General features: G+C 40.3%; 1 protein-coding gene across 4 annotated transcripts in view; it reads left to right on the forward strand.

The window, feature by feature from the left end:
• LRFN2 (leucine rich repeat and fibronectin type III domain containing 2) overlaps window positions 1-26837 on the forward strand; it is a 152462-nt gene that overhangs the window by 103920 nt on the left and 21705 nt on the right. For all 4 annotated transcript variants that reach the window (XM_088161268.1, XM_088161269.1, XM_088161267.1 and 1 more), the window contains one exon: window positions 11044-12436. In XM_088161268.1, the coding sequence (XP_088017394.1) occupies window positions 11064-12436 (1373 nt within the window). In that variant the 5' untranslated portion in view covers window positions 11044-11063. The remainder of the gene's footprint in view (window positions 1-11043; window positions 12437-26837) is intronic.

Here is a 26837-nt window from a genome sequence, read left to right on the forward strand (position 1 = left end):
CTGGGCTGCATCCAAAGCTGCGTGGTCAGCAGGGCCAGGAAAGTGGTTTTACCCCTTTACTCTGTTCTTGTGAGACAACACAACTGTGAGTACACAGTTCTGTTGCCCCAGCTTAGGAAGGATGTAGAACTATTGGAGCAAGTGCAGAGGAGGGCCATGAAGTAGTTAAAAGCACTGGAAGCACTCCCCAATGAAGACAGGCTGAGAAAGTTGGGTCTGTTCAGCCTGGAGAGAAAAGGGGGTGCACTGAGATCTCACAGGAACCCTCCAGGATCTGAAGGGGAAGCCAGAGATGGACTCCTCCTCAGGAACTGTAGTAACAGGACAAGGGGGAATGGCTTCAAGCTGAAAGACAGTAGTTGTAGATTGGATGTTAGGAAAAAGTTCTTTACTGTGAGGGTGGTGAGATACTGGAACAGGTTGCCCAGAGAAGTTGTGGATGCCCCATCTCAGGAGGTGTTCAACACCAGGTTTGTTGGTGGTTTGAGCAACCTGGTCTAGTGAAAGTTGTTCCTGAAGGGGGGCTAGAACTAGATGATGTTTAAGGTCCCTTCCAGCCCAAACCATTCTATGATTCAATCAAACAGCACACTCATGGAATCATAAAATTATTTAGACTGGAAAAGGCCTTGGTCTTGAAGATCACTGAGTCCAACCACTAAATCATGTCTCTAAGTGACACATCTACATATCTTTTAAACACCTTTAGGGATGGTGTCTTAACCACATCCCTGGGCAACATGTTTCAGTGCTTGATAAACCTTTTGGTGAAGAGATTTTTCTTATATTCAATCTAAATCTGTTATAGTACAATTTAAGGTCATTTCCTTTTTTTCTACTGCTTGATACCCAAGAGATGAGATCAACTTCCACCCGCTTACAACCTCCTTTTCGGTAGTTGTAGAGAACAAAAAGGTTCCCCTGAGCCTCCTTTTTCCAAGTGAAACAACCCCATTTCTCTTAGCCACTCCTCATATGACTTGTGCTCCAAACCCTTCATCAGCCCTGCTGCCTTTTGGAAAGGGCAAAAGCCTTCAGTCTCATTAGTATGACTGAAATATCATTATGTACTTGTACTGTTGTTATTTATAAAGTAATAGATTAGGGATTCTTTTTATTTCCTTTCCATTTGCTTTTCAGGTGCTGTTTCCTGGTGTACTCATTTGTACTAGTCAAGGTTTCTTTGCAGTCAGGAAATTTTGAAACCTACTCCACTCTATATGAACTTCCTACTGGTGACAGATGAGCCTCTGAGTTGTGGTTAAGCCACTGGAGAATATGTGAGATGTCAGGAAAGGAGGCAAAGTGTCTTCCAGGGGCTTCTGTTCTGCAGGCACTCAGGGCAGCAAATGGGGCACTGGGGACAAAGTCTCTTCAGCCATACAGCCACACACTGCCTCTCCTTCTGCTGGCTGTCAGTCTTGGGGTGGTGAAGAGCCAATGACTCAGCCAGAGAAAAGGCTGTACAAGATGTCTCTAATCTGCCATCTCCCTTCTTGTGCTATGACACCAGACTTCCCCATAAAATGTTCTTACATGCACACAGTTTCCAGATACCTCACAAACCACTGAATAGCACAAGTCAGTACTTATAATTATCTTACAGAGGAGAAAGAGAAGTGAATTGAAACTCATCTAAGGTTACATACATAGCTAGACATGATGTAGTAATCCAAGAGATAATGTTAAAGCCAGATTTCTCCCCCAGAGACACAAGTACAGCCTCTCTCCTTTCAGTGTAATTATGTAAACACTGTCCATGACACTAGACTTGTGTTAAAAAATTGTTGAGTGGCATGCCTTACAGGTGGAAACACCACTGTGCAAAAAGAAGGTATGACAATTGGGTTTTCATGAAGAATTTGGTGAATGATCTTGGGCAAAACATTTGAGGCAGATTGTTCCTCTTCTTACTTTAAGCTTTTTAACTCTTCTCTTTAAACTAGATAGAAGTTGTCTCTTTTATAAAGTGCATTAATATTCTGGTGTAAAAGAACTGGTATTTCTACCAAAAGTCCTATTTTCTCTTTCCCATTAATTTACAGCTGTTTGGAAATAGGTAACTGTGTAACCACATGCAACGAAGTCTACAATTTTGAAAAGCTGCTCTTCTCATGGTAGAAGTAATGGGAATGTTAAGCCCTCCAGAGAAACAGTAAATTATCCTCCTGCATGTCAATCAAAAAGGGAGAAGTGCTAGAAAGAGACATTTAATGGACAGATCTAGTCCCATCCAAAGTAAAAAGTAAGAATGTATGGTAGAAAATTTACCAGGATGCTGAAAGAGCTCAGAGACTGTGGAGACCATGTGTTGTGTCATGCAATGGCATAGCAGGGTTCTCATGATTCCTTCTCAGAACTCTGCTAATTTCTTCCAGAACCATGAGCCAACCACAGAGACAAGCCACTGGTGCTGTGTTCCCTGCAACAGGAGACCTCTGCCACCAAATACCCATGCTAGCATCCTTAGGAAACTTGGGGCATTCAGCAAAAGTGATTATTTGTTTTGGTTTTTTAAATGTGGACTTAAATTTGCCTTGCTTATTTCATTTCACTTTGTGTGCTCAATTACATTTATGAGAAAAAAATCAGAAAAAGATCTTTAGTTTTGTATGCGTTGGATTTCCTACCAGAACCTCTTTGCAGTTAGGTTATACATGAAAGAGAAACTACAGTCTGAACTCCAAGAATACTTCCTATGGAATATTGCAGACTTTGTCTCTAGGGCTGAATGAAGGGTCAATTAAAAAAAATTAAAAATTAAAAAAAATAAAAATTAACAATCCCAGATAAAGAAGAGAATCCCAATTCTAATTATCCTGCTCTTCCTTTGATGTGGAAGGAAATAAGAATGCATAAAGACTTTTATGAGAATTAAAGTAAGCTAAAGAGTTACCTGAGGATTTTCTCTTATGGCTCAGAGCCACGAGGAATTTGGATTCAGACCATGAGAAGAGGCCTTCAGTTGTATTTGCAGAAAGCAGTAGGGTCTCTTGATGGACATTTATGTTTCATGCCACAGGCAATATCTCTGAGAGAGTTGCTCCTTAGCACCTTTGCAGCTTTTGTGTGTGTTCAAAATGAGTAAGAAACAGAATAACTGGTAACTTCTCTACTGTGCTGATAAAGCAAACTGTAGGACTGCTGTTAAGAACAAGATAAATAAATGAACTGGATGGCTAAAAATAGCAGTGGGGCCCAGCTTAGCTGACTCATGAGCTTGTAGATCAAATCTGATGGAGACTGGCACACAGCATTAAAATAGGATAAATGTTGACAGGCATTAAATGAACAATCAGAAATGAATGGACCTTCAAATGGTCTGTGGGAGAGAAAAAACAGACCAGCCCAAGCCATTCATAATTAGTACTCAAGCCATTTACAATAAGTGGCTTTGAAAATGCTGTTCTTTGTCTCCTGTGTATCTGTCATGGGAAATCACCATCCTGCACAGATGTGACAGCACTGGAAAGCTCTAGGAAACTGCCCAGATAGACCTGTTGTTGATGCAACACACCTAAGTGTGTCTGTGTACCAAACAGACACACTTGGAATTTCTAAATGGCCTCTCTGTCTTCAGGCTGTTTTTGTATGTTTACAAGCAACTGCCTGCACATTTAAATTTTGTGCATTACCAAAAACCATCCAGGTAGCTAAGCACTGTTTTGTGCCAACAAATCAGGCAGCTAAAGCCTGTGCTTTAGCAGTGAAGTCAGTGAAGGTAGAATGATACAAGTACAACTGTTTTCACAGGTAAAATCACACTAGTCAACAAAAGCTAGCTATGATTATTAAGGCTATAATGTGCCATTCACAAGTTCTGGATAGAGCTGTATATTTTTTTTTCTATTTTGTCAGAAGTTTTACCCACTGGCAAGCATCAGCCCACGTGACAAATCTTGTTTTTAAGACTGTTCAGGTTTCATGAGACAACTTTAAGGCATTAGATGAAGCATTCAAAATATCTGTTTCTAGTTTCTAAAACGTGATGTTTTCATTTGGAAATATTGTGTTTCGTGTAGGTATTTTTCTAAAGTACAATATTTAATGAGTGAGTAAATCAAGCATGCCTATTGGATTTATGCTACAGGACTGAACTGATGTAGTTACTACAATCAGCAATCAGCAATTAAAAATTGAACAGTAAGCTTCAAGACAGATACAAGTGAGACTGACCTTGGCACTGCAGGTAGGCATAATTCTAGAGTAAAAATTTCCATCTTCTGCAGCACAAGAAATTTAGGATAATTGCCAAGAGGAATTTTAAGCCCATGTTTCTTTTGCCCTGTTTTCTGTGTGTGCATGAAGTCTTTCCAGTCCCAGCTTCAAGTGGCATGATGCCAGATCAGATAAATTCCAGAGATTAGTCATAAGGAAGTAGTTGCACCTGTACCCTTTGGATGGAAATTAGAAGAAAGTCCAGCTTCCAAAGGATGTGTGTCCCCAGCTGACCCAGTCCTGGTATTCTCATATGACTATGTAGGAACATCTTAACAGCAGAGTGGACTGACTGCTGTCTAAAAAGGCTGAACTCAGGTTAAAGCCTTTTCAGTAGCCGAAATGTTGATAATGTCTGCCTTCCGTGTGGAAACTCTGATTCCAAACCTGAGGTGGACACAACAATGCATAATTTCCTCCACAGAAATCTAACAAAGCTAACCAAGTGTCCCTCCTCTGCTTTCATGAAACTTACTATATTCTGTATTCTTGAAAAGTGAGAGTAGTAAATAGTTCTGAGGCTTCTGCACTTCAGATTTTATCTGAAGTGATGAAAATGTCCCAAATGTATTGTGGGGAAGTGCCAGACAGGCAGATGCTCGGAAGTACACAGAATGTGTTCACTAAGTTTTATTTTCTCACAGAATGAGTCTCAAAATCTTGACTAATTTTGCACATTTCTTAAAACCAAATGGCTTATAACAGTAACTTAATTCCAGCAAAGTGCTAGTAATAGTTAAGAATGATCTAACAGACTTGTGCCTGGTATTCTCTGCACTTAAGAGCTCTTGCTACATTTCTTAGGAAGTAGGATGTCAGTGCATTGTAGATCTAAGTGCTCTAGGGTCACTAGACACACACACACACTGCCCAGCTCTCGGGGACATCTTTGGCAGAGAAGCTAAAAAACATAAAATGTTTCGCCTGGATCGATACCACTGTGAAAAATGAAAATCCTTATGTACATACATATTTCTCATCATTTCTTCTTCTGAGAAGAAAGTAACTCTGTCCCAGCTGAAACCAGGACAGTGAGCACATACATATTAGTGCTCAAAATGCCTTTTCCATATATACTACAAGAAAGTGACTCCAGGAAGCAATTTGTACCATGTTTTTCAAGAGCTAATCTAAGAAGCATTTGCTAGTAGTTTAACTATATCAAACACAAACAATTTTTTTATTTATTTATTCTGAAATTTGTCTGATAAGATTTGGGGTTACTATTGTCTTTTAAGTGTTATATGTTAAAACTTCATAAAAGTGTCCAAGAGTTTTTTGTTCATTTTTGTTTTTTGGGGTTTTTTTTGCCTAAATAACCTGAAATGTGAAGAGGTTAACTAATTGCAGAGATTAAGTTTGCTGGAACATTAGCATATGGATTTATTCTTTTAGGATGTATGGAAAGTATTGGTTTTAATGAAATAAATTAGATACTTTAGTAAACTAGGAGAGATGAAAGCTACATTGATAATTTGGGCTTTTGATAGATGTATTACTTCCATCTTGGGAGTGGCAAGGAATTGGATAACGTTAGTATTTAAAAAAGAAATAACATGACTGATGTCAGGAAAATATCAGGAAAGCATTATGAAAAATGTAGAAAAGCTTCCCAAGAAACTTCTGAGACACAGGTTTTGCCCATGAAAGACAATGAGACCAGCATCTTCCTGTATGAGAAAGCCTTGCCTAAGAAAATATTTGGGTATTTCTTTGGGATCTGTTGAATGGATTAAATCAGCCTTCACAGAGTGAGCCCTCTTGGAAAGTAGCTTTTATGCATTATCCTTACATCTGTTCTGGATCCAGTTACAACCAGATTTTTGAAGACTGCAACCTTAACAAAAAGTGTTCTTACATTTAGGACTGTCCTATGGGGCAATTTTACTTGGACACATCCACCCCTTTATCCTAGCTCTTCCTAAATACTGGCAAGCTAAAACTACTTCCTGGGCTAGGGAGCACAGAGAAGGTAGGAGGGACTCCCAGGTGCTTGGAAACGTGAAAACAAGAGAACAGCTCTCAAAAGAATCAAACCACATAAAGAAACCTCATGGTGCTAAGGCAGTGGAAAATATTTTTAGTTGCAACCATGCTATGGCTGCAATATTCAAGAAAAAAAAGTTATACAAAGGGCAGTATATTTGTTACACTTTACCCAGAGTTCCCTTTTTTGTGGAAAAAACATCAGTCACATTAATATGGGTGGAACTTAGTATAGACAGCCACAAGCACCTGGAGAAATGTGTGCTTGTAAACGTTCCCCCTTTATGATGTGTAAAATGTAAGGTGGCTGGAGAAAATAAACAGTTTACATGCTATAGCTATGAATTTTTTTCAATAAAACCAGCCCCTTAAAAGGCCTAGCCAAAACCTCCATTGCACTGTTTGTCTGTGCCTGATGAAGATCAGCTTTACCCTCAAGGAATGTGGGAGTCTAGGCAAGCAAAAAAAGACAAAATCTCAGCAAAAGCAGTGTTGGTTATCCTGAATCTGAGCCTGTAAGTTGCTAGGTGCAAATTGACTTTAAACACCTGAAGAGTTTCACAGGTGCTCACAAAGGCAGCAGTGTCCTAACACTCAGCGTGTGTTTCCATGGATGTACTGCTGAGGACACAGCCAGATGCAGAGATATTTGCTTTCCTTATGGGCATTGAAATTGCTTGGTGAGTGAAGCATAAACTACTTGGATAGGATCAGGGAGAACACAAAACCTACCTTTCCAGAGATTTTTGGCAATGCAAGGGATTAAGTTTTGTCCTGACACAGTCCCTTCCTTTTGTTCATTAAACTGCTTATGAAAATACATGTGAAGCTTCAGCCATCACTGCAATCCTTCAAGCTCTGCATTGAGGGTAGATTTCGTAGTCACAAAAGTTCACTCAAAACAGAGATAAGAGAAGACAAAGAACAAGGAAAAGGGCAGCTCTCAGGAAAGAAAACCCAATTGGCCCACATAACCTACAAAACAGAAGGGAGGTATCTTAGCTCACCCATACAGTCCCTGGAGCCTGGGTCCCAGGGCACTTGTGGAATCAGAGCCACTATCCATTCACCTCTCCTTTTAAAACTTTTTTTTTTCTCTCTCTCTCTTTCCCAGCTTTTATGCTGCATATTATTTGTCTGACAGTTACCTTGTGCTTGGCGCTGTGGTAGGCAAAGGTTATTGGAATTTAAATGCAAAGTTCAATGAATATAGAATTAAAAAATGCCTTGGAGACATTGCTGAAATGAGATGCCAAATCCCAGAATTTGTATCTTTATGAGGAAAATTTGAATACAAAACACCAAGGTTTATGGCTCTTGCACATATTAATTCACACCAATCCATGTTCTAAGAGGACTAAAGGGGCTATTTTTCATCTTGGGCTGAGACAGGAACCCTTCCAGATTTACTGACTTGCTGTGAGAAATATGCTTTATCTGGCTGATAGATATCTTTAAAATGCAAATCAGAATGGTGAGCTTATCACAAGACTGCCATTAGCAGCTTATAAAATTCTTGGTGTTGCAGTTAACAAGAGATTTTGTGAACAAGGTGAGCATACCGGTCAGCAAAAACAGACCCTAAAGTTGACACTTTATTTTCTGGCTTGCAAGAAAATTACCAGAAATGAAATCAAAACAATTTTTATTATACATCCATCTCCGTGGCAACCAGCAATTACCATGACTATGTGGGACGGTCTAGATTTTAAAGGATATTATTATAATTGTGCAGGCTCAAGAATTGCAGTGTTACCTGGAATCATCCCTGGAAGAGCTCAAGTGCAGGCTGGATGGGGCTCTGAGCAGCCTGGTCTAGTGAAAGGTGTCCCTTGGCAGAAGGTTTGGAACTAGATGGTCCCTTCCAACCCAAACAATTCTATGACTCTATTAGTCTATGAATTCTTACCTCACCTTTGACCCAAGTGCTTTGTCTGTCTGGAGAGAGAAGAGAAAATCATTTGCCCTATGGAAGTCACAGATTTTCTCCTTAAGGAGTCCTGTCCATTTCTGTTGTCTCCAATGCCCTATAAGAAGTCCTTTGGGTTTATACCCTCTTTGTTGCATTATGAACTGCTCACTTCAGGATTACATTGTAGAGAAACCCGAGCTCAGAAGATTGAAATAAAAATGCTAGCAAATGATCACAAAGACAAGAAATTTCCTCTGTAAACAAGCAATATTTACATTAGTACTTTCAAGTGCATGCAGTAGCTGGGATGACAGTGGCTGTTGCCAATTTGCCCCCTTGCTGGCAAAAGCCCGTGCTGCACTCTCTGTGACTTTCATGCACACGTGCAAGCACACACAGGCAGATGATGCACTTACGAGCCATCCACAGATGGTTTCCCCATCAGGGTTTGCTTTGCCATTTAGGCCTCCTGCTTCACATCCTCCTCTTGGTGCTTCAGTCCCTGTTTTATGTAATTAACTTCTGTTCCTCCCCCCATTTTTAGTTTTTTTCCCGTGAATGCTCTTTACTCTGATGCTCAGAGTCAACCATCTCCCCAAAGCACTGTGATATTTACCAGCATCCGGAAAAAAATGTGGTTAGAGAATTGAGACACTTAAAGGAGACACGGCTGTCATAAGTGTGCATTCACATTTTTGAATAGATATTCAGAGGGTGGGAATGTAGATGAGGGAGAAGCTATGAAAGGGCTTATTACTAATTAACTGTATCTATTTCTCCCCCTTTTAAACTGCTTTTTGTTTATCATTTCAGCTGGTAGGGTAATACACTAAATTAAAGCTGCATAATATATTTATAATTAAGATTGAAAAAGCCAATTGCCTCTTACTAAACTACCAATTGATAATATTGTAAGGGATATTTATAGCTTTTTGGTATATATGCCACAGATTTGCATCAATAATACACTTGCTTATCTCCAAACATTTTATTCAGTAGCCCTTTATTTACTATTGAAGGTAAGATTACTCTTCTCAAGCTGTCCTTTCTAAAAGTGTCTCACTTTCATCTTGTTTGTAAAGCTCAGCAAACACAGATGCTTCAGTCGTTTCCTCTGCTATGAAATAGTAATAACAGTATATAATTACCATCATCACACCATGGAGAAAACCTTGCTGTAAAGAACACACTCTACATAGTTCAGCACTCATAGCATCTTGCATTTCTACAGCTCCTTCTTTCTGACTCATCTTGCATATCCTAGAGAGGAGATACCAAGCCAGCTTACCCAGGGCATGAATTGGGAGCTTTTGGGAGGAGCCCCAAACATAGGCCCTTAGTTCCTTTCACAAAAAGGTAGAACAAGACCTCTATAAAATGTTCTTTAAAAATTGCTGAAGACATAGTTTTTGTTTTGTGTTTGGTGTGTCTTATTGGGGGTTTAATAACTCGAAACACGTGCCAAAAAACTGATAAGTGTATGAGCTCCTGCATGATTGATGAGGGATATGGCATATATCACACAGTGCTGCAGGTTTATGTGGTGATTGAAGGTCAAAGAGAAGCAAAATGGCCACGTTCGAAATGGGAACCTGAATTTTGTCTGCAGCTAGTGCAACGGGGGAGGGTCTTGGAGACTGGAGCACACCATCCTAGCAAAAAAGCATGGGAGGGCCCTTACAAAAATATTGCTCTTTGTCTACCTGCCCCTTTCCTCAGAAGGAGAATGAGGGCTAGAAATGAGGGATCTACCCATTCTTCAGCCCTACTGGATAGCAGGGTCTGGGAAAGGGAGAAAAAGAAAGAAAGCAAGTTTCCCAATGTCCTGCATGTGGGGGAAGATTGTCAGCAAACCTGTGTAAGTAAATATTCCCAAACCTGAAGCAGGGCTTCAACTTCTCCCAGCCACAATTGTCTCTCCAAGCCAGCCCAATCATGAGTTTTGTTTATTCTTCAAAGACACAGCCTTGCAGTTTAAGTTGGGAAAGTGTGTAAGAGATTGAAAAAAAAGAGATGATGGTGCAAAGAGGAATTGGCAGGGTGCAAGAAAGGACCATGAAGACGGGCAAGACCTTCACTGTCACTACAGCAGTAGGGGTTGCAGTGTGAGAGAATGTAGTTGTCAAAAATCTTGCTAGGGACCTAAGGCAGCAGTCTCCCCCTGGATCCCTTCTCTTTGGAGCTAGATGCTGTCACCCTTTCCATGGTTTGGATGAGCACAGGGTGAAACCAGGCAGCAATTACACAAGTGATTTCTGCTTCTAATGCCGTCTATCATTAATTTTATTATGAGTGGGCAAGTGACTTGCCCCAGAACTGGCCATATAATTACATGGTCATTATTAACCACATTACTGAACGGTAAAAATGCAGTTATTTTTATCCATAAAGTCAGCTGCTTCAACCCTAAAACTAATTGCACTTTATTATGCAGCAGAAAGTAATTATTATAGATAGTGATTCTAGCTTCTACTCCCAAAGAAAGACACTATTTCAAATGAAATATTTCAGGATTTAAAATAAGCCTTGCAATCTGTAGTGAAAGAAAGAAGGAAGGAAGGAAAGGAAAGGAAAGGAAAGGAAAGGAAAGGAAAGGAAAGGAAAGGAAAGGAAAGGAAAGGAAAGGAAAGGAAAGGAAAGGAAAGGAAAGGAAAGGAAAGGAAAGGAAAGGAAAGGAAAGGAAAGGAAAGGAAAGGAAAGGAAAGGAAAGGAAAGGAAAGGAAAGGAAAGGAAAGATATTTTATCACGTTTTTGTCACACATAACTGTCCCATCCTGGAGGGCTGATGCCTTTAGATGTGACTCCTGAGAGGAGGCATCACAAAGTCTCTCTGGAGGCAGATGTCAGGAAAAACGTAAGAAGAAAGTTATCATAATTATTATATTATAGTTGCTGATGTTCCCTTTCACTCTTTTGATTTCTTTCAGGTACTGTTGCGTGATCTACAATGGAAAAATTGCTCTGCGGCATCCTGGTGTTTGGAATGGCTGTCACAGTCAATGCTTGTCCCAAATATTGTGTCTGTCAGAACCTGTCTGAGTCACTGGGGACTTTGTGTCCCTCCAAGGGTCTCCTTTTTGTGCCGCTGGACATAGATCGAAGGACTGTTGAACTCCGTCTCGGGGGCAACTTTATTATCAATATCAGCCGACAAGACTTTGCCAATATGTCTGGACTTGTTGACCTCACTTTGTCCAGAAACACCATTAGTTACATACAGCCCTACTCTTTCACCGACTTGGAGAGCCTTCGGTCTTTACATCTGGACAGCAACAGGTTGCCTGAGATTGAAGAAGACACTTTAAGAGGTTTAATTAACCTTCAGCATTTGATTTTAAACAACAACCAGCTAAGCAGCATTTCTGATGACGCCTTTGAGGATTTTTTACTGACATTGGAAGACTTAGACCTTTCCTACAATAACCTCCGAAGCATTCCCTGGGAATCTATAAGAAAGATGATAAACTTGCACCAGCTCAGTTTAGATCACAACCTAATAGATTATATAACAGAGGGGACATTTGCAGATCTTCAGAAATTGGCCAGATTGGATCTAACATCCAACAGACTTCAGAAGCTCCCCCCTGACCCTATATTTGCCAGATCACAAGTAATTCCATTGGTTGTCACCCCGTTTTCACCACCTCTGTCCCTCAGCTTTGGGGGAAATCCACTGCATTGCAACTGTGAGCTACTGTGGTTAAGGCGACTTGACAGAGACGACGACATGGAAACTTGTGCTTCTCCTCCAAGTCTAAAGGGAAGGTACTTCTGGTACGTGCGGGAAGAGGAATTTGTTTGTGAGCCTCCTCTTATTACACAACACACTCACAAGCTGCTGGTTCTGGAAGGACAAACTGCCACTCTGAAGTGCAAAGCCATTGGGGATCCCACTCCCATCATTCACTGGGTGGCCCCTGATGACCGCCTCATCGGAAACTCCTCGAGGACAGCTGTCTATGACAACGGCACCTTAGACATACACATCACCACCTCCAAGGACTACGGAACTTTCACCTGCATAGCAGCCAATGCAGCAGGAGAGTCCACTGCAACAATTGAACTCTCAATTGTTCAGCTTCCCCATCTCAGCAACGGCACGGGCAAAGCAGCTCCACCGAAATCCAGGCTCTCGGACATCACCAGCTCCACCAAGTCCAATCGTGGTGAAACAAAAGGCCCACCAGAAAGGGCTGTCCTGGTGTCAGATGTGACCACTACCTCAGCTTTGGTCAAGTGGACAGTCAGCAAGTCGGCCCCTCGGGTAAAAATGTACCAGCTGCAGTATAACTGCTCGGATGATGAAGTCCTGATCTACAGGTAAATGCATTTTTGTTTGGTCCTCTGATGTTGGCAGGGGGTGGAAATCAACATATGAAGTCTTTTACTCTTTGACTTTTTACTGATTTGGCTTTGTACTGAGATGGCACTGTGATCAGTAGCATTAGTGGTATCTGATAAATTTGCATTCCCTCTCTGTCAGTTTGCCTGTTGGTCTGTTCATTGCTTTTCTGTCCAAGACACACATTGCAAATCTCTGTAGTACTCATTTTCCAACAGCTGTTTTCAGTAAAATTTTCAATTTGGGAAAAAATAGTACTGCAGTTGGTAGCCTCCTTAGTAGGCTTAACAAAGAAAGGAAAACTTGAAGACTAGAAGTCAGAAATTTCCCTTTCCACCTCCTGTAGGTGGGATTGAAATAGACTACTTAGAGAGGAAGTAATGTGGGAGGAAGTTTGTGCTGTCTACCCATAGCACAGGCTCTAATTATTCTGTGATTCAAGATTTGGGGTTGCTAGCAAGACATTTTTCACCTATATGAAAGAGCTTGTTTCTTATTTCACTAACATTTGTTTTACACAACCATAATGGCTGACAACTTTGGAGTATTTAATTTTTTATATGATATTAAATGCAAGAAGAGGTAGGTATAATTTCAAAAGCAAACCCTGAATGTTCTTTATGATCCTCCTGTTCTACAACTCCTCTTACTTTTAATGATATAAAACAGGAATCACTCTTCACTCTTCACTGCAGTGAAGCAGCAATTAATTTTTAGGGACTAAAAATGTGTAGGAACAGTACAGAAAAACAGTACTATTGTTTATTCCTTGTGTCTTGGAAGAATGATTGACATATTCATGCTAGTGATGAATCCCTAGAAACCACCTTGTCCTTCCTTTTTATTGCAAAGATTTTGTTGAACTGAACTGTATCTTTGGTTGTATATGATCTACCAGCAGAAGTCAAAATCTCATGGAAAAGTAGAACCAAACATATAAACTCTTATAGCTTTATGAGCATCCTGAAGCAGTGGAGAAAAATTGGATCTGGTAGAGACATAATGGGATTTGGGGTTTGAAACTAATTTGAGAATAAACTGTGGCCAAAACATAATCAAAGCCATTGATTTTCATGGTAGGTTTGGTTATTACTTGATGGCTATTCTGTTCTTCTGCTGCCTGCAGGGAGAGCTGAGCCACGCATCAAGTCATGGTACTCAGCCTCCAGATCCCACTACAAACTTTGTTATTTTCCTCTTTACCACAGGGTGGTTTTCCTTAGCATGAGGAAGTCAAAAGGAGAGGTAGTAAACATTCATGTGACATTTTCCCCTCACCCTTCTCCTGCAATGAAATCTAATTTTAAAGCTTCTCCAGAACAGACTGTTTAGTTGACATGGGCAAAGTTTTGTGCCAACGATACCTTTATCTGAGTCAGCTGTAGAACAGAAAGAATAAAGTGATCAATTTAGCTATTCCAAATTCACTCACTGCCAAAAGCAGGAATATTGACCAGCAAGTCCAAAAACCATTTTTAAAGGATATTTATTCAAATACTGAATTAATCAGAGGAAATTCAGTTCTGTCTACCTCCATTCCTCAATTGTAAAAATATCTTGTAATAAATCAATTAGAAAGTGAAAATTGTTTATTTGCTCTGGCTACTGTACAGTGGAACCAGTGAATTTGGAAATTGCAGCTATGTGGAGTTAGCAGAATGAAAGGATGAGATAAAGTTAAATAATGCTATAGTATTAGGAATGCAATGAAAGAAAACATACCAGTGCCATCTTTTTCTCCCAAGGCAATGCTTTTGGCAAAAACTTAGCAGTAATTAAGATCTTAAGAAGAGTGTAAGGCTGAAAAACACTCTGAAAGACGTATAAGCCATACGTTCATTGCAAAATGAATTTGGCCAAGTGAACGGAAAGAGAAGTTTCCAGGGGCTGTCAGATGTTGGAAGTGGTTGGATGTGTCAGTTTTCTAGGGAGGAGGATGGCCAGGGTAAAGAAAAACAAACCATGCAAAAGCATTGACATGCAGCCTAGGAGCTGGATAGGTGAGAACTGGGTGCCAGGGGCAGAAATGAAGAGAGATGCCGTCTTGCCAGCCTGGTCTGGAAGAAAAAGTTGCTCTCAAGATTTTAGGTAACCCCTAAATTTTTATCATGTCCCCACTTCCACCTCCCAGTGAGGTTTTCTTTGTTGCTTTATTCGGTTGTGGCTCAGTTTTTCAGAAGCTCAGTGAGGACAGTGCTATTTCGAAAAATCTCCCATCAGGCCTTTTTTGAGGATTCACTGATGATGCATAGCTATTCATTCACAGCTCTCAAAAGTACTTCACCAAAGAAAACAAATTTTTTTTCTCTACATTTTGCTCCAGGGAAAAATGAAGCATGGAAAGATGAAGTGATTGTCCAGCGTCTGAGAGTTAATCAATGGTATTCATAATATCAAAACTATTTCTTACAACTTCCAGTCAGGGAACCACTGAGTCCCTTAGAGTTAATTAACTAAAGCTGTTTTGCTTTAATTGGTCAGATGCATATCACTGCAATGAGTGTGTGGAAAAACCTAAGGGAAAAAGATTTCTAGAGTGCTCTGCTCTATAAAATGCTGTGTATGTGCTAAATGGGACATGATACTGCTTAGCTGCTAAAATGATGGGCACTTAATATACACTAAGACAGTCGGTATTCCAGAACTGAGACACATCAGCTGTGCTCAGCTTTTAGGAATCCTGCTTCACTGGCAAGAAATGTATGCACAAAAGACAGAAATCTGCTTCTGTCTCTGCTAAGAATTTTTCATGAGCATTGTACTCATTGTGAAAGAGTGAAAGCAGAAATTCTACCCTCCCCATTGATCTCAACATCTCTCCTGATCATCATCCAGGGCACCAGTCCCATTTCCCCTTCCATGCCAGCTGTGATTTTCCACTGGAAGGATGGTGGTGCAAAAGGGGACTACAGTAGGGTTCAATGGCTCAATAAAAATTCAAGTTATGAGAGATTCTGGCAAATGTTGTCTGCTGGGCCTCCCGTTTGCACTGAGCTGAAATAGTACTGGAATCTGAAGTTTGGAAATGCCATGATAATGAAGATTAGCAGGAGGAGCACTGTTTTTCTGCTTTCCCATCTGACCTCCCCTTGTATTTACTACCTCAGGGCCTTTGCTCAAGCTCATAGCAGGTTTTTATCTCTTTCAATGCACTCAGAGTGCATGTTTCTGATCTAATGAGTAGCTCCTGGATCTGCACTCTGTGGGTTTTAATGCAGCAGTCTTTCCATTCTTTCATCTTTTCTGTAATACTAATACCACTGCCAGTAAATGTGTATTGTACCCATCGCTTTTAGCTGAGACCAGAAGCTTGCTACAAACTGCATAACTGAAAATCGTTCCTTATTTGAAGCAAAACATGCAGAAAGAGTAAACAATGTCCAATAGAGAAAGGGATGGAAGAAGACCAAGGTCTACAAAGAAATGTCTGTCCTTAGTCTCAGGATTAAAGGAGTGAACTCTGGGAAACCTCTTCTGTCATAAAAATCTTGACTATTCCTCTCAGTCTGGACTCCAAAATGTTTTAGATGTGTAAAAGCATCAGCATTAAGATCAGTGCAACTTATGCACTGGTAAGTTTAACTCATTTTGAATAAGGAATTGAAATGAAATATAAATATTTAGAAAATATTGTCTTTGAGCCTCAGTTTCCCATCTGTAACCTGGGTGACAGCACCACTTGCTTCACAGGGATAAACACATTAGAAAATATTATGGAACCAGGAGCCTACATAAATAAATGGGGACGACTTGCTTTGAAGTCATTGTGTGGTCTGCAGCAAAAGGGATACTTATGAATGATTAAGATGGAGGATTACATAACTGCAACACTTGAATTCAAGTGAGGCATCTGGGGAGAGAGATTGTATTTTTTTCATGCATAGAGCACCCTACATGATGGGGGACCAAGTGTTAGTTCTGGCCGGCAGGCATTGGTGTAATATATACATTCACTACTTTTTCAAAAGCGAATAAATCTGCAAGTGTTTTGTAGAACTTCCCAGGTCATACTGAGCCTTCTGGCTGTGTTTTGAATTAAAGCAAAGATGCAGCCATTTAAAAATGTGCATCTGTAGTGCGACATTGCCATTAAATTTATGAGAGATTTAGGTCTGTTTTATTTTGTGGTATTTCATAGTAAAAGTGATGAAAACAGCTGTACAAATTAAGAATTACTGTAGCACGATAGTCTCCCTAACTTATAAATTCAGCACTGGGAAAGAAAAAAAAAAGTATTTTATATATTTCTGAAAGCTTATTTTTTAAATATATATTTTATGTAGCAGGCAGTCTAAGCACTAAAATATGAATAAATGGCTCCACATCTCCAGTTTATTTAAACAATGGTGCCTTGGATTTGATTACTTAAACAATATAATAATGATTTATGTTTACACAGCTCCTTTTACTGCAAGTGCTTTGCATAGTAGCTGAACAGAGATTCCCTACTATCCTGTCACCTCTCAGTTAAATATTGGCTGCAGTTTAGCAATCACATGATTGTTCAGTTCCCTTTCATGAGCAAAAAATAGCTTCAGCATTTGCACCTACAGATACTTTAACCTAGGGAGGAAGTAATTAACTAAGCTTGAATTTCCCACAGCATGGTGGTATAAATATACCCATGCACTCTTCTAGTCAAGTGCATGTCAATAAGAAAGTGCTTCATGACTGAGGTGCTGCAAACTTCAGGAGTATCTAATTCACCTAAGGACGTTCTCTCAAACAGCTGTGCCACACTGAGCATCAGAGAGCATGCCAATGCTTCTTGCAAAGAAAGCCTATTGTATGGAGACCTTCCAGCTAAAGACTGAAAACAAGGGAAGCCCTGTCCTGTTGCTGGTAGGGCAAATTATCCCAACAGCCTGATGTTGTAGTTAAGTGTGTTTATGTCATTTTCTCTCTGAGGAAAGTTAGAAATACAGAGTACTGGTTAGCTTTGGAAAAGACAGAGGATTCATGTATTCTGAAAGACCCAAACATCTGTCCTTAGTTATGATTTGGTCACTGGGGTCAGACAAATAAAGACTTGCAGATAAATGCCTGCCATGCTTCTACCCAATTTTCAGTTCCACCTGTCTCCAGCCTCTCTAGGCACTGACCTGCCTCCATGGCTCACTCCTGGAGCAAAATTCCTGACTCAGCCTCAGAATATGAGCTGAACTATCCCAGTTGCATTGTATGCAGGATACAAACCTTGATTTGGCCAAATCATTTCCATATTTAAACATTAAATAAAATGACAACTGGGAGGGAGGACAGCACATGAAGATGTTAATCAACGTGCATTAATCTTTTATATTTGACAGGTAGAGCACCACTTTATAAAAATAAAAACATGAAGTCACAGTCCAAGGGGAAGTAAAATATATATAATCAGTGCAGAGGGAAGTTTTGTTTGGACATTTGATATTTCAGATCATTTGAGAGTGGCTGGCAGCAGGAGTGTGTATTGGCTTCTGGAGTACCCTCAGTAAGTTCAAGATTGCAGCAAGGCATCAGTCATAATGAAGAGGCTGCTTTACAGATGCCTGTATTCTGGCACTGTGGGGTTTTGTGTCTGCTGAAAACATATTCATGTAGTCTTTTTTTAAATTTTATTTTAATTTTAATTTTAATTTTTACTTTTATTTTTATTTTTATTTTTATTTTTATTTTTATTTTTATTTTTATTTTTATTTTTATTTTTATTTTTATTTTTATTTTTATTTTCTTTCCTTTTCTCCGGGAGGTGCAGGAACAGGAATTTTTTGGGTTGTTTATTGCTCAGTTTTTTGTTTGTGCTTCTTTTTTCTTTTTCCCCATCACCCTCCCTTGCAATATGAGAGATCTTTAAAGAATAAAAAAGAAAATGTAGTGAAAATGAGAAAAATTACATGTATTACCAGAAAATTAAGTGGAAAATAGAAATATAAAATATGAAATATATATATTAAAAATGAATATATGAAAGAAAAGTAGATGTACATCTCAGTAATGTCTCTAAAGTCATCCTAGATTGTTGTGACAAACTATCATCCACTTGGTGCTTGTAGAGAAACCGATGAGGAATCCATTGGTCAGAGCAATTACAGTTCAGGATGAGGAGAGCCTGACCATGTGGATGCTGCCCAGACCATTTTCTTGCTTGATCACTGACACAGAAAGGCGAAATACTAAATGGCCCCTTATCCCTAGGGGAGATATGCCCCTGACATGAGCATGTGAGATGTATGTGAGGGCTCACGAGCAAGTGCTTGCACTGCTGCTGACTGTGCTGCAGTGCCCCAGCAGAGCAGGGCAGGGTGGATAGCACCTGCTGGAGGCATTCCCATTTCCTTCACAGTTTAATTCTTGCCTAATAACATTTATTGAGGCCTGTGGAGAAGTTGTATGTGACAGCTCTACCCCCAAGCTCAGCCTCAGGAGTTGAATACGAAGGTAAATCACCTGATTCTCACCTCACCTCTAGGGGTGTTGCATAAAGTGGAAAGGAAATCAGAATCAGTTTAGACAACACTCTCAGGCATATGATGTGATTCTTAGGGCAGTCCTGTGCTTGGCCAGGACTTGGACTTTGATGACCCTTGGGTCCCTTCCAACTCAGAATATTCTGTAATTCTGTGATTCAGTAGTACCCTGTTTTATCTCTGCTACCAATTATTAAGCTCAATAAGGATGAGCATTTTCACTCGAGGAGAATTCAGGATGAGCTAGTTCTTGCCCATAATATCTGCCACATCCCCTCTATCAGATGCTCTGAACCTAAGTACCAATATCTGTCCCCCCCACCCCTTTATTGCAATAAAAAGTTATACATCTGATGCCAAAATGAACTATTGAAATAAGATTTTTATTTAGCTTCAGGTGATTCAACAATTTGATCTCTAAATGAAAATCTTTAACATATCCATAATTCGTATAGGTAATGCACATTTAACCACCCAAGAGGCTCTGCTTGATTTCTTCGTTTTTACTTCAGTGCCTGCAGCAAGTTCCCAATACTCCTTTTCTCTCTACTGCTCATCCATTGAATTCTAGTTGGTGTCAGAGATCCACTTGAATATCTTCTTCATTTTGGATCACATCTGCTGATATCTGGGTCCTTTTAGGTGGAATGGAAAATATATCAGCAAACATAGAGTGTGACAACCACTCCTAATCTTTCTAAATCTGTAGCTGAGAACCTCCTCCCTCCCCTCACTTCACCCTTCATTTCAACTGGACCACCACCAGTTCAGACAACTGAGAAATCTCCTTCAAGTGTGTTGAACCAATAGTAAAAGTAATGGCTGAAAAATACCTTCTTGAAGGAGAGGATGATTTATTTTTATCTACAGGTGTTTTGCAATAGAATTGCAAATAAAAAAAATGCTTAAAACATATTGTGCTTTAAACACTGTATTACTAAAATTGGCCTTGCAAGTTTGAGATCATTCTGCTTAACTGAGCTCCCACTTGCTCACGTGCAGGTTCCAGGCTGTAGGCAGGTGAAAGAGGGTGCCTTGACAGCTCCTACCTCCCCAGCTTTCTGACACCCTACCCCATACAGCTCCCATCTGAAGTCATTGGAAAGCCTTTTTACCTGTTTCAAAGCTGATGTGGTTTTAGATTCTTGGTAGGTGGGTCTTGGAAGAGGGCACCTGCTCCTCCTGCAGTAGGTTCCTATTTCTCCTTGTCTTTGCAATGCTGAGCAGTTGAGCTCTGACTGTGAATATTGTTTTGAGGGCTGTGCAAGCAATTATATTCATTTGGTTATGTAGAACTTTTATCTGTCAAATACATGAGACAGGACAAAGAGGATGGCAGGGAAAGAATAAGTCAAAATTGCAAACACAGCCTGAACATAGTGCTTTAGTTCATTGGCATAGCTGCAGACTTACCTATCTAATTGCTTGCTCTGAATTTCCTATTATACCCTTTCTCTTTCACACCAGGCTTTCTGCTTGTAGGCTCAGGCTATTTTCAGAAGAAAATATACTTTTTTTGTACAGTGATGGAACTAATTAACCTTAATACATAATAGCAATGATAGAGCTTGTTTTCCTAGAGAAATTACTTTTAAAATATAGAACTGGAAAAGACAAAACACAGCAAAAATAAAAAAAAAAAATAGAGAATAATACATTGGACTAAATAAAATATATTATCAAGTCTTGATTATCTTTAGCCCTTACGAGTCTGGTTATTTTTGGAGTTGCCTATAAAATGCAGGTTTTCTGAGCAAAGCATTTGCACCCAGTGAGAAAGCCTCTGTTCAGATGATACAGTGCAAGCTGAATCCAACACTTGCTTTGCATTTAAACATATTTTGGGGCTTCAGTTGGGATGTTGATGGCTAGTAGTCTTTGTGTTAATGCTTTGGTTAGGGAAAGATGAAAGAAGAGGATTCAGACAAGCTGAGGAACTTAAAATTTGCAGCAGAAATCAAGTTCATGCTCCGTGTAATTTTTTGAGTGCTGTACTTGTAGGTTTTCAATGAAGGCTTGTACTACAAGGAAGTCATTTATCTTTTCTTTGTTCCTAAAAGGGCACAGGAGAAATGTAGCTCAAATTTTCAATAGTAAAGAAAGAAAATATGAGGTAATGGATGTCTTTGAAAACAAGACATGGGTTATTTCATTGTCACACTACCCTTTCCTCCAAATGTGTCTTATTTTGCAGTCTAATATGAGCACAGTACAGATATGTATCTTGTAATCCATAATAATCTATAACAAGGCCAAGCAAAATGGTAACCCAGCCCTAGATGAGGATAGCAGACTACTACTTTTATCTAAAGAAACCTTGAAACTATAATGCCATTGAGAATTGTATATGTTTAAAATGACGTTCTGATTTTCATAGCAGAGGAAAGCAGCCTGGCCAGCAGGCTAATCTGCCCTATTGTCACAGCATGATCATATTAGGTCCTAGAACATTTGTCAAGAATCCAATAAAGGCTCTGTCCAGAAAGGAAACAGGATTTGGCCTTTGGCAGAGGGCACTATAGAGTGGAAGCAAAATCACTTGTGTGCCACAACAGCAGAGATGGATGCACTTGTGCTGGGCAAGAAAGAGAGGTGTTAGTCTGGCATCCTTGGGTGGGAAAGAGTTCATCCTCTACATGCCTACAGAGGTGCTTCAGGGTGGCTGAAAAATCCCTGGAGACAGCAAGGTAAGGCTATGCCCTAAGCCTCTTTTGTTCAGCTGCTCCTGGTTTGCAGATTAGTTTATTTGCAGAGATGAACATTCTGAGACAGCCAGCACTAGGTGTGAATTCCTGCTGTATTTGCCCATCTGTCGTCCCTCCCCTTCCTCTTCCATCACTTTGAATTTGTCTAAGCATTGTAATATATTTATTGTCTCATAATTTACTTCATTTTAACTAGAAAACAAATGAAAGTGCTATTTGCTCAACCGAATACTTTTTTTTTTAATTATCCGTTTATTTAATCGGTTTAGATTATGGGATTGGCTCTTATGTAGACATCCCAAACCGTGCTCAGAATTTTTCTCAGAGTGGGGATGGCACAGGCAGTAGCTGCCCAATAGACATATGGGCAGCTGACAGCATCAAGACACCCCACCAGCAGCTCAGTCGTCTGGCAGATTGCCTCAGAGAGTCAGGCTTGATGAATCAGTCCTTCTGCTGGAGCTGGGAGGGTGGGGCACGCCTCTGCTCCAGAAGGCTGGTGCAGAATGAGAAAGATGCACACCCCCCACGCTCCCTGAACTGCAGGCTTGGGATGGCTGGCAGTGTCCAAATGAACTTGAATCTGCCTAATTTGGGTGTGCAGAGGCTGGGTTACTCTGGGGTGAGGATGTGTCACTAGCTTGATGCCTGCTCTTCTCTCTGCTGCAGTGTGGAGTTTCACAGCCTGGAAGTGCCATGGGGAGGAATTTAACAGTGCTGCCAAAGTTGGGCAGTGGGAGAGGGGAAGAGAAGAAAAAAAAAAGGCTTGGAACTGTCCTGTCTCTCTGTGCCTCTTCCCTTATAGCCCTGAAAGGATGCCAAATGTTCTTGTAAGCTGAGCAGGCAACAAAGCCAAGAGGACCCCTGCTTCTCTCCTCCACCCCTGAGTCCTTGAAGCCTTATCTGGTTGCTGTTTCAGCCAATGATGTGGCAGCCCCTGAGCAGGCAGAAGAAGGAATAACCAGAGAGACCTTCAGAAGCTGGCTCCTCCAGCCCAGGGACCTCACAGAGCCCAGGCTGGCTGCTGTCACAAGCTGCTGGCTGAAGAGAGGGGCAGGGACAGCTCTGTCTTCTCTAGGTGGTGTCAGATAAACCTCCTGCATTCTCAGCGACACTAGAAATGCTGCAATCTCTTTGCTAGAAAAAAAAAAAACAGTGCAGAAGAACATCTGTCTCATGCATGATTGGCTTAGGGGTATGACCCCCATTGAGCACACAAGGCCATATGTATGGCTAGTAGTTTAAATTGTTTGGGTTTTTTTTTTCTCTGGGGACACTAGCAACTTCTATGAAGTGAAGAGCTCTTTGCAAGGGGAAAGATGAAATGAGCACTGGGAGCAAGATTCCCACTTGTGAAGGCTGTTAACAAAACCTGGGGGACTGCAGCAGTCCCATTCCAGGCCACAGTACTGCACCTTTGTACAACAGGTTGGTGTGGGGTGAAGATCTTGTGCTGTACAAACTCTGCCTAGTGAAATCATATGAAGTTTTGGCTGTTTGGTTTTTTGGGAGGTAAGTTTTTTTCTCACTAAAACATATTATTGTTTTTGGTTCACCTTTTGTCTCTTTTCCCTATTTGGGCTCTTTCATGGTAGATAATTTTATTTGCTGTGGTTTAATTAACCAATTATGCCAGAGCTGGAGTATTTTTCAGACTAAATCCTTTATTTCATTGTCCTTAAACAGCTTCCGTTCTGACACAGCCCCTGACAGTTTCTGGTCCCTGTACCTCCCCATTGGGTTTAACCCATTGGGTTAAAGTTCTTGCTGAGATTCACACCCATTAGTTGGTGAAACCATGTATGTCTGCACGAGGTTAAAACCTGTTTTCTATCCTCTTTTTACGATTTAAATCCAGAAACTTTCTGTGGTTTTAAGGTAGCAAAGAGAGCCCAAGAAAAGCCATAGAAACTTACAGGAGTCCTTCCTACTTAAAGCCCCTGAGGACATGATCTGCATTTTCCTGGCTTCTGTTGTTTTCCTCTCCTCTGCTTAACCCCAGTTAAGCTTGCTGATGACAAGGAGGCATGTACTCAAAAGTGTTGTCAGCTGCTTTTCAAATCAGGTCACATTTACTAGTTCCTAAACAAAAGATGTTATCTTGGGGAAATTTTGAAGTTAGTACCTCAGTTTAGCCAAAGCAAACTTTAATCTGGCAACATAATGGGACAGAACCACAATGTAATTCACTCTTCTTGACATCAAACAAGGAGCAGATTTAAAAACTGATTTAAAAAACCCAGATCAATGGTAATTGGTCTTACAGTCATTGCAGCAATGTGCAACATCTGGCTAGCACACTCTCCAAACACCTGCCTCTGCAGTGGCTATGAAGAAAAAAAAGATGTATCAACTCAGTTTTATTTTCTAGCCCTGTTTAAAATGGAACAAACACTGGACTATCTTTCCCATGGGAAATTCCAATATTGCAACATCTGTTTTCGTAGACTAAAAATTCTCCATAACAGTTGTTTTGTTTGCTTATGCAAAAAAAATCATGTCATATGGAAATATGGAAACATTGCTATCAATCTCTTTGTGGATGTTACAGCTTTGGGAATGACAGTCCCATTTCCACCATACATCATGCCTCTTACTCTCCTCCTGGATGTAAGGCTCCCTAAATTCATCACATTCACTTTGCTCTCTGACAGTAGCAATAGATACTGCACTTGTCCCGCCCCAGCTGCCCCTTCCCTGCTACAGGTGAAACAAAAAGCACTTAGGTGAAGCAAAAAGCCTCTCTTATATGTTCTCAGACGTTTTGCCCAATTTTGAGTATGTGATGTTTTGCATTTTTGCTGGCAGTGACAGCACAGCTCAGCAGGTGACACGCACTGCTGTTTATCTGCAGTGCTGTCTCTTACACCTTGTTCTAATGACAGTTCAAACAGGCAGAGAGCTTCACAACATTTAGCTAAAGGCAGAGGAATGAAGACAGAAGATAAAATCTGAAAAGGGTGACATGAACACGTGGAAAGGTACATGAAGGCAGAGGGATCAATTTGGGGAAAAAATATTTTATTTTTATTCCCCCTTTTCATTCCCAAATAAGAATAACATGCAACTTTGCTTAATGTATTCCTTCTTTTCATTTTGTCCCTCTCTGGATTTTTCTACAAATCAAGAGCTTAGTAGTGTTAAGTCAGAACAGACCTCTTATTAGGACTGGATACTCTTTTCCCAACTGTGATTTAATTTAAGGCCAGACTGAAATTTCTTGGCTTTTATTTTCTATTCAGAATTATCAAGCTTGTGGGTCTGTGAGAGGTTTTGCTCGCTAGTGAACTATGAGATCTATGACTGTTGATTTTTCTGTCATAGATTTTCTTTTTAAATATTTCTGTTAGATAAATCATTTGAGCCTGTGTTTTATGATTTGACTGCCTGTTTATCCTTCTGCTGTTTCTTCTCACCCCACTATTTTTAGATACCTCTTTTGAGAACCAATATTTTATTGAGCACAGATAGATGAATATATACTTAGGAGACAGTTTCATGGACCACTATAGGATGCTTCTTATACATGTGTCTATCACAAACATAATGGCAACTACAGTTGAGATAACCACAAGTGGAACAACCTTCTGCGAGGACTTGGAGATTAGAAATTCAATGCTGCTTCCAAGGATGGGTTAACACACACAGCTCCCTAAAAATCCTCTATATTCTCTACTCCACCACAGAGGTAAAATGAGGTGCTTTCTTTTGCTGTAGAGCAGGCCAGGAATGGAAGCAGAACAGACTTTTCTGTGGGTTTCAGTCCTATTTTTCATCCTCAGAAACTATGGAAATGTAACTGCTGTTCAGTCAGATCTGGATAAGCACCAAAACTTTGCAGAGACTGACTATTCAATAAAATATTCAAGCTTTTCTTAATTAGGCCATTGTTAATTCTAAATATCTATAGGTAGAACAACTCAGGAATTTGTAGATCTATTTTCCCCAAAATTAAAAGTGAAATTATGGAAGGTGCAAGAAAAATATGTAGGAAAAGATATTCTATTCCATTAATATTTTAAAGGTTTTCACTGAAAAACAAGCTTCCTATGTTCTGTTTTTGAAAATGGGTATCTGAGCAGGCTAACTTTTTTCTTGAACCTATGAATACTCTTATTAAAAACAAAAGATGCAAAACAACCTACTTCATTTAACATTTTTAAAAAATAAACTGTAGCTTCTGAGAACTACAAGATACTTTTCTGTTATGAATCCGGAAAAGCTCTGTTAAACTTCACAGCTGAAAATTACAGTGTGTAGCAGAGAGTTAGCATTTTGGCAATCTCACATGCCTTCTGTTTTGTTTACAAAAAAGTTGAGTGTAGTTGTCAGCCTACACAAACAGACTGCCTGGCTCCCCTGGAGAGGTTTCTGTACCCCAGGCTCCAGTATTTAGTTCAGACAATGGCTGCAGAGGCAGCTTGAGGGGGGCTGCCTTTCCTCCTCCTGACAGCTCCCATGCCCTGCTGGAGAGGGGTGAGAGCCACTCTCACTTCTCTGGGGTGACAAAACATCTCAGGTGGACCCAAGAGTTGGACTCACCAGGGCAGGCCCCTCACCTTGCCAGGACAGGGGCAAGACTCTGTCTCTGCACAGGGATTCGGAGCTCTGAGCAGCCAGGAAAGCTGAGCTTTTGTGGCTGAGCCATTTCTAGACAATCCACTAGCCTAAACATAGTCCAGGTCTCTTTGATGCATGATATTTTTTCTACAGAGCTACCAGAAATAAAAGCTTTTGGTGGCTAAAATCAGCGACTATATCTCTAAGTGACTGATACACTACTCCCACGGGCAGCCCTTTTGGAAGCTGGTTCGTGATGTTATACTGCTGTTTTTGGGATAAGTCGTGTGCTTCAGAATACACTTCTCAGCACAACTGCAAATGAAATGTCTGCCACAGACACAGATAGAGTGGACAATAAATTATTGCCTTTCTGACATTTTCTTTCTGCAAAGTGAACAGTGAATAGAGTTTAGAAGTGATAATAATCAATCTTAAACTACTTCTCTGGTACTTCCTATCAGTGATTTGGTTTCCCCACCCTCATGACATGTGCGCATGTTAATCCGAAAATGATACTCTGACTTGTGAAGTACTTCCTAGAGAGCTGATGATTTTTGTTGGCTTGGAAGGACTCATGAGTTTATCTGTACCTGGGATGTTCCATCATTCTTAAATTCTCAGGCGCTGAGTAGCTATGACCCTGAGGGGAGGACAATCCAACT

The sequence above is a fragment of the Sturnus vulgaris genome, chromosome 3 (genome assembly GCF_052056855.1).
Source record: "Sturnus vulgaris isolate bStuVul1 chromosome 3, bStuVul1.hap1, whole genome shotgun sequence".
NCBI lineage: Eukaryota > Metazoa > Chordata > Aves > Passeriformes > Sturnidae > Sturnus > Sturnus vulgaris.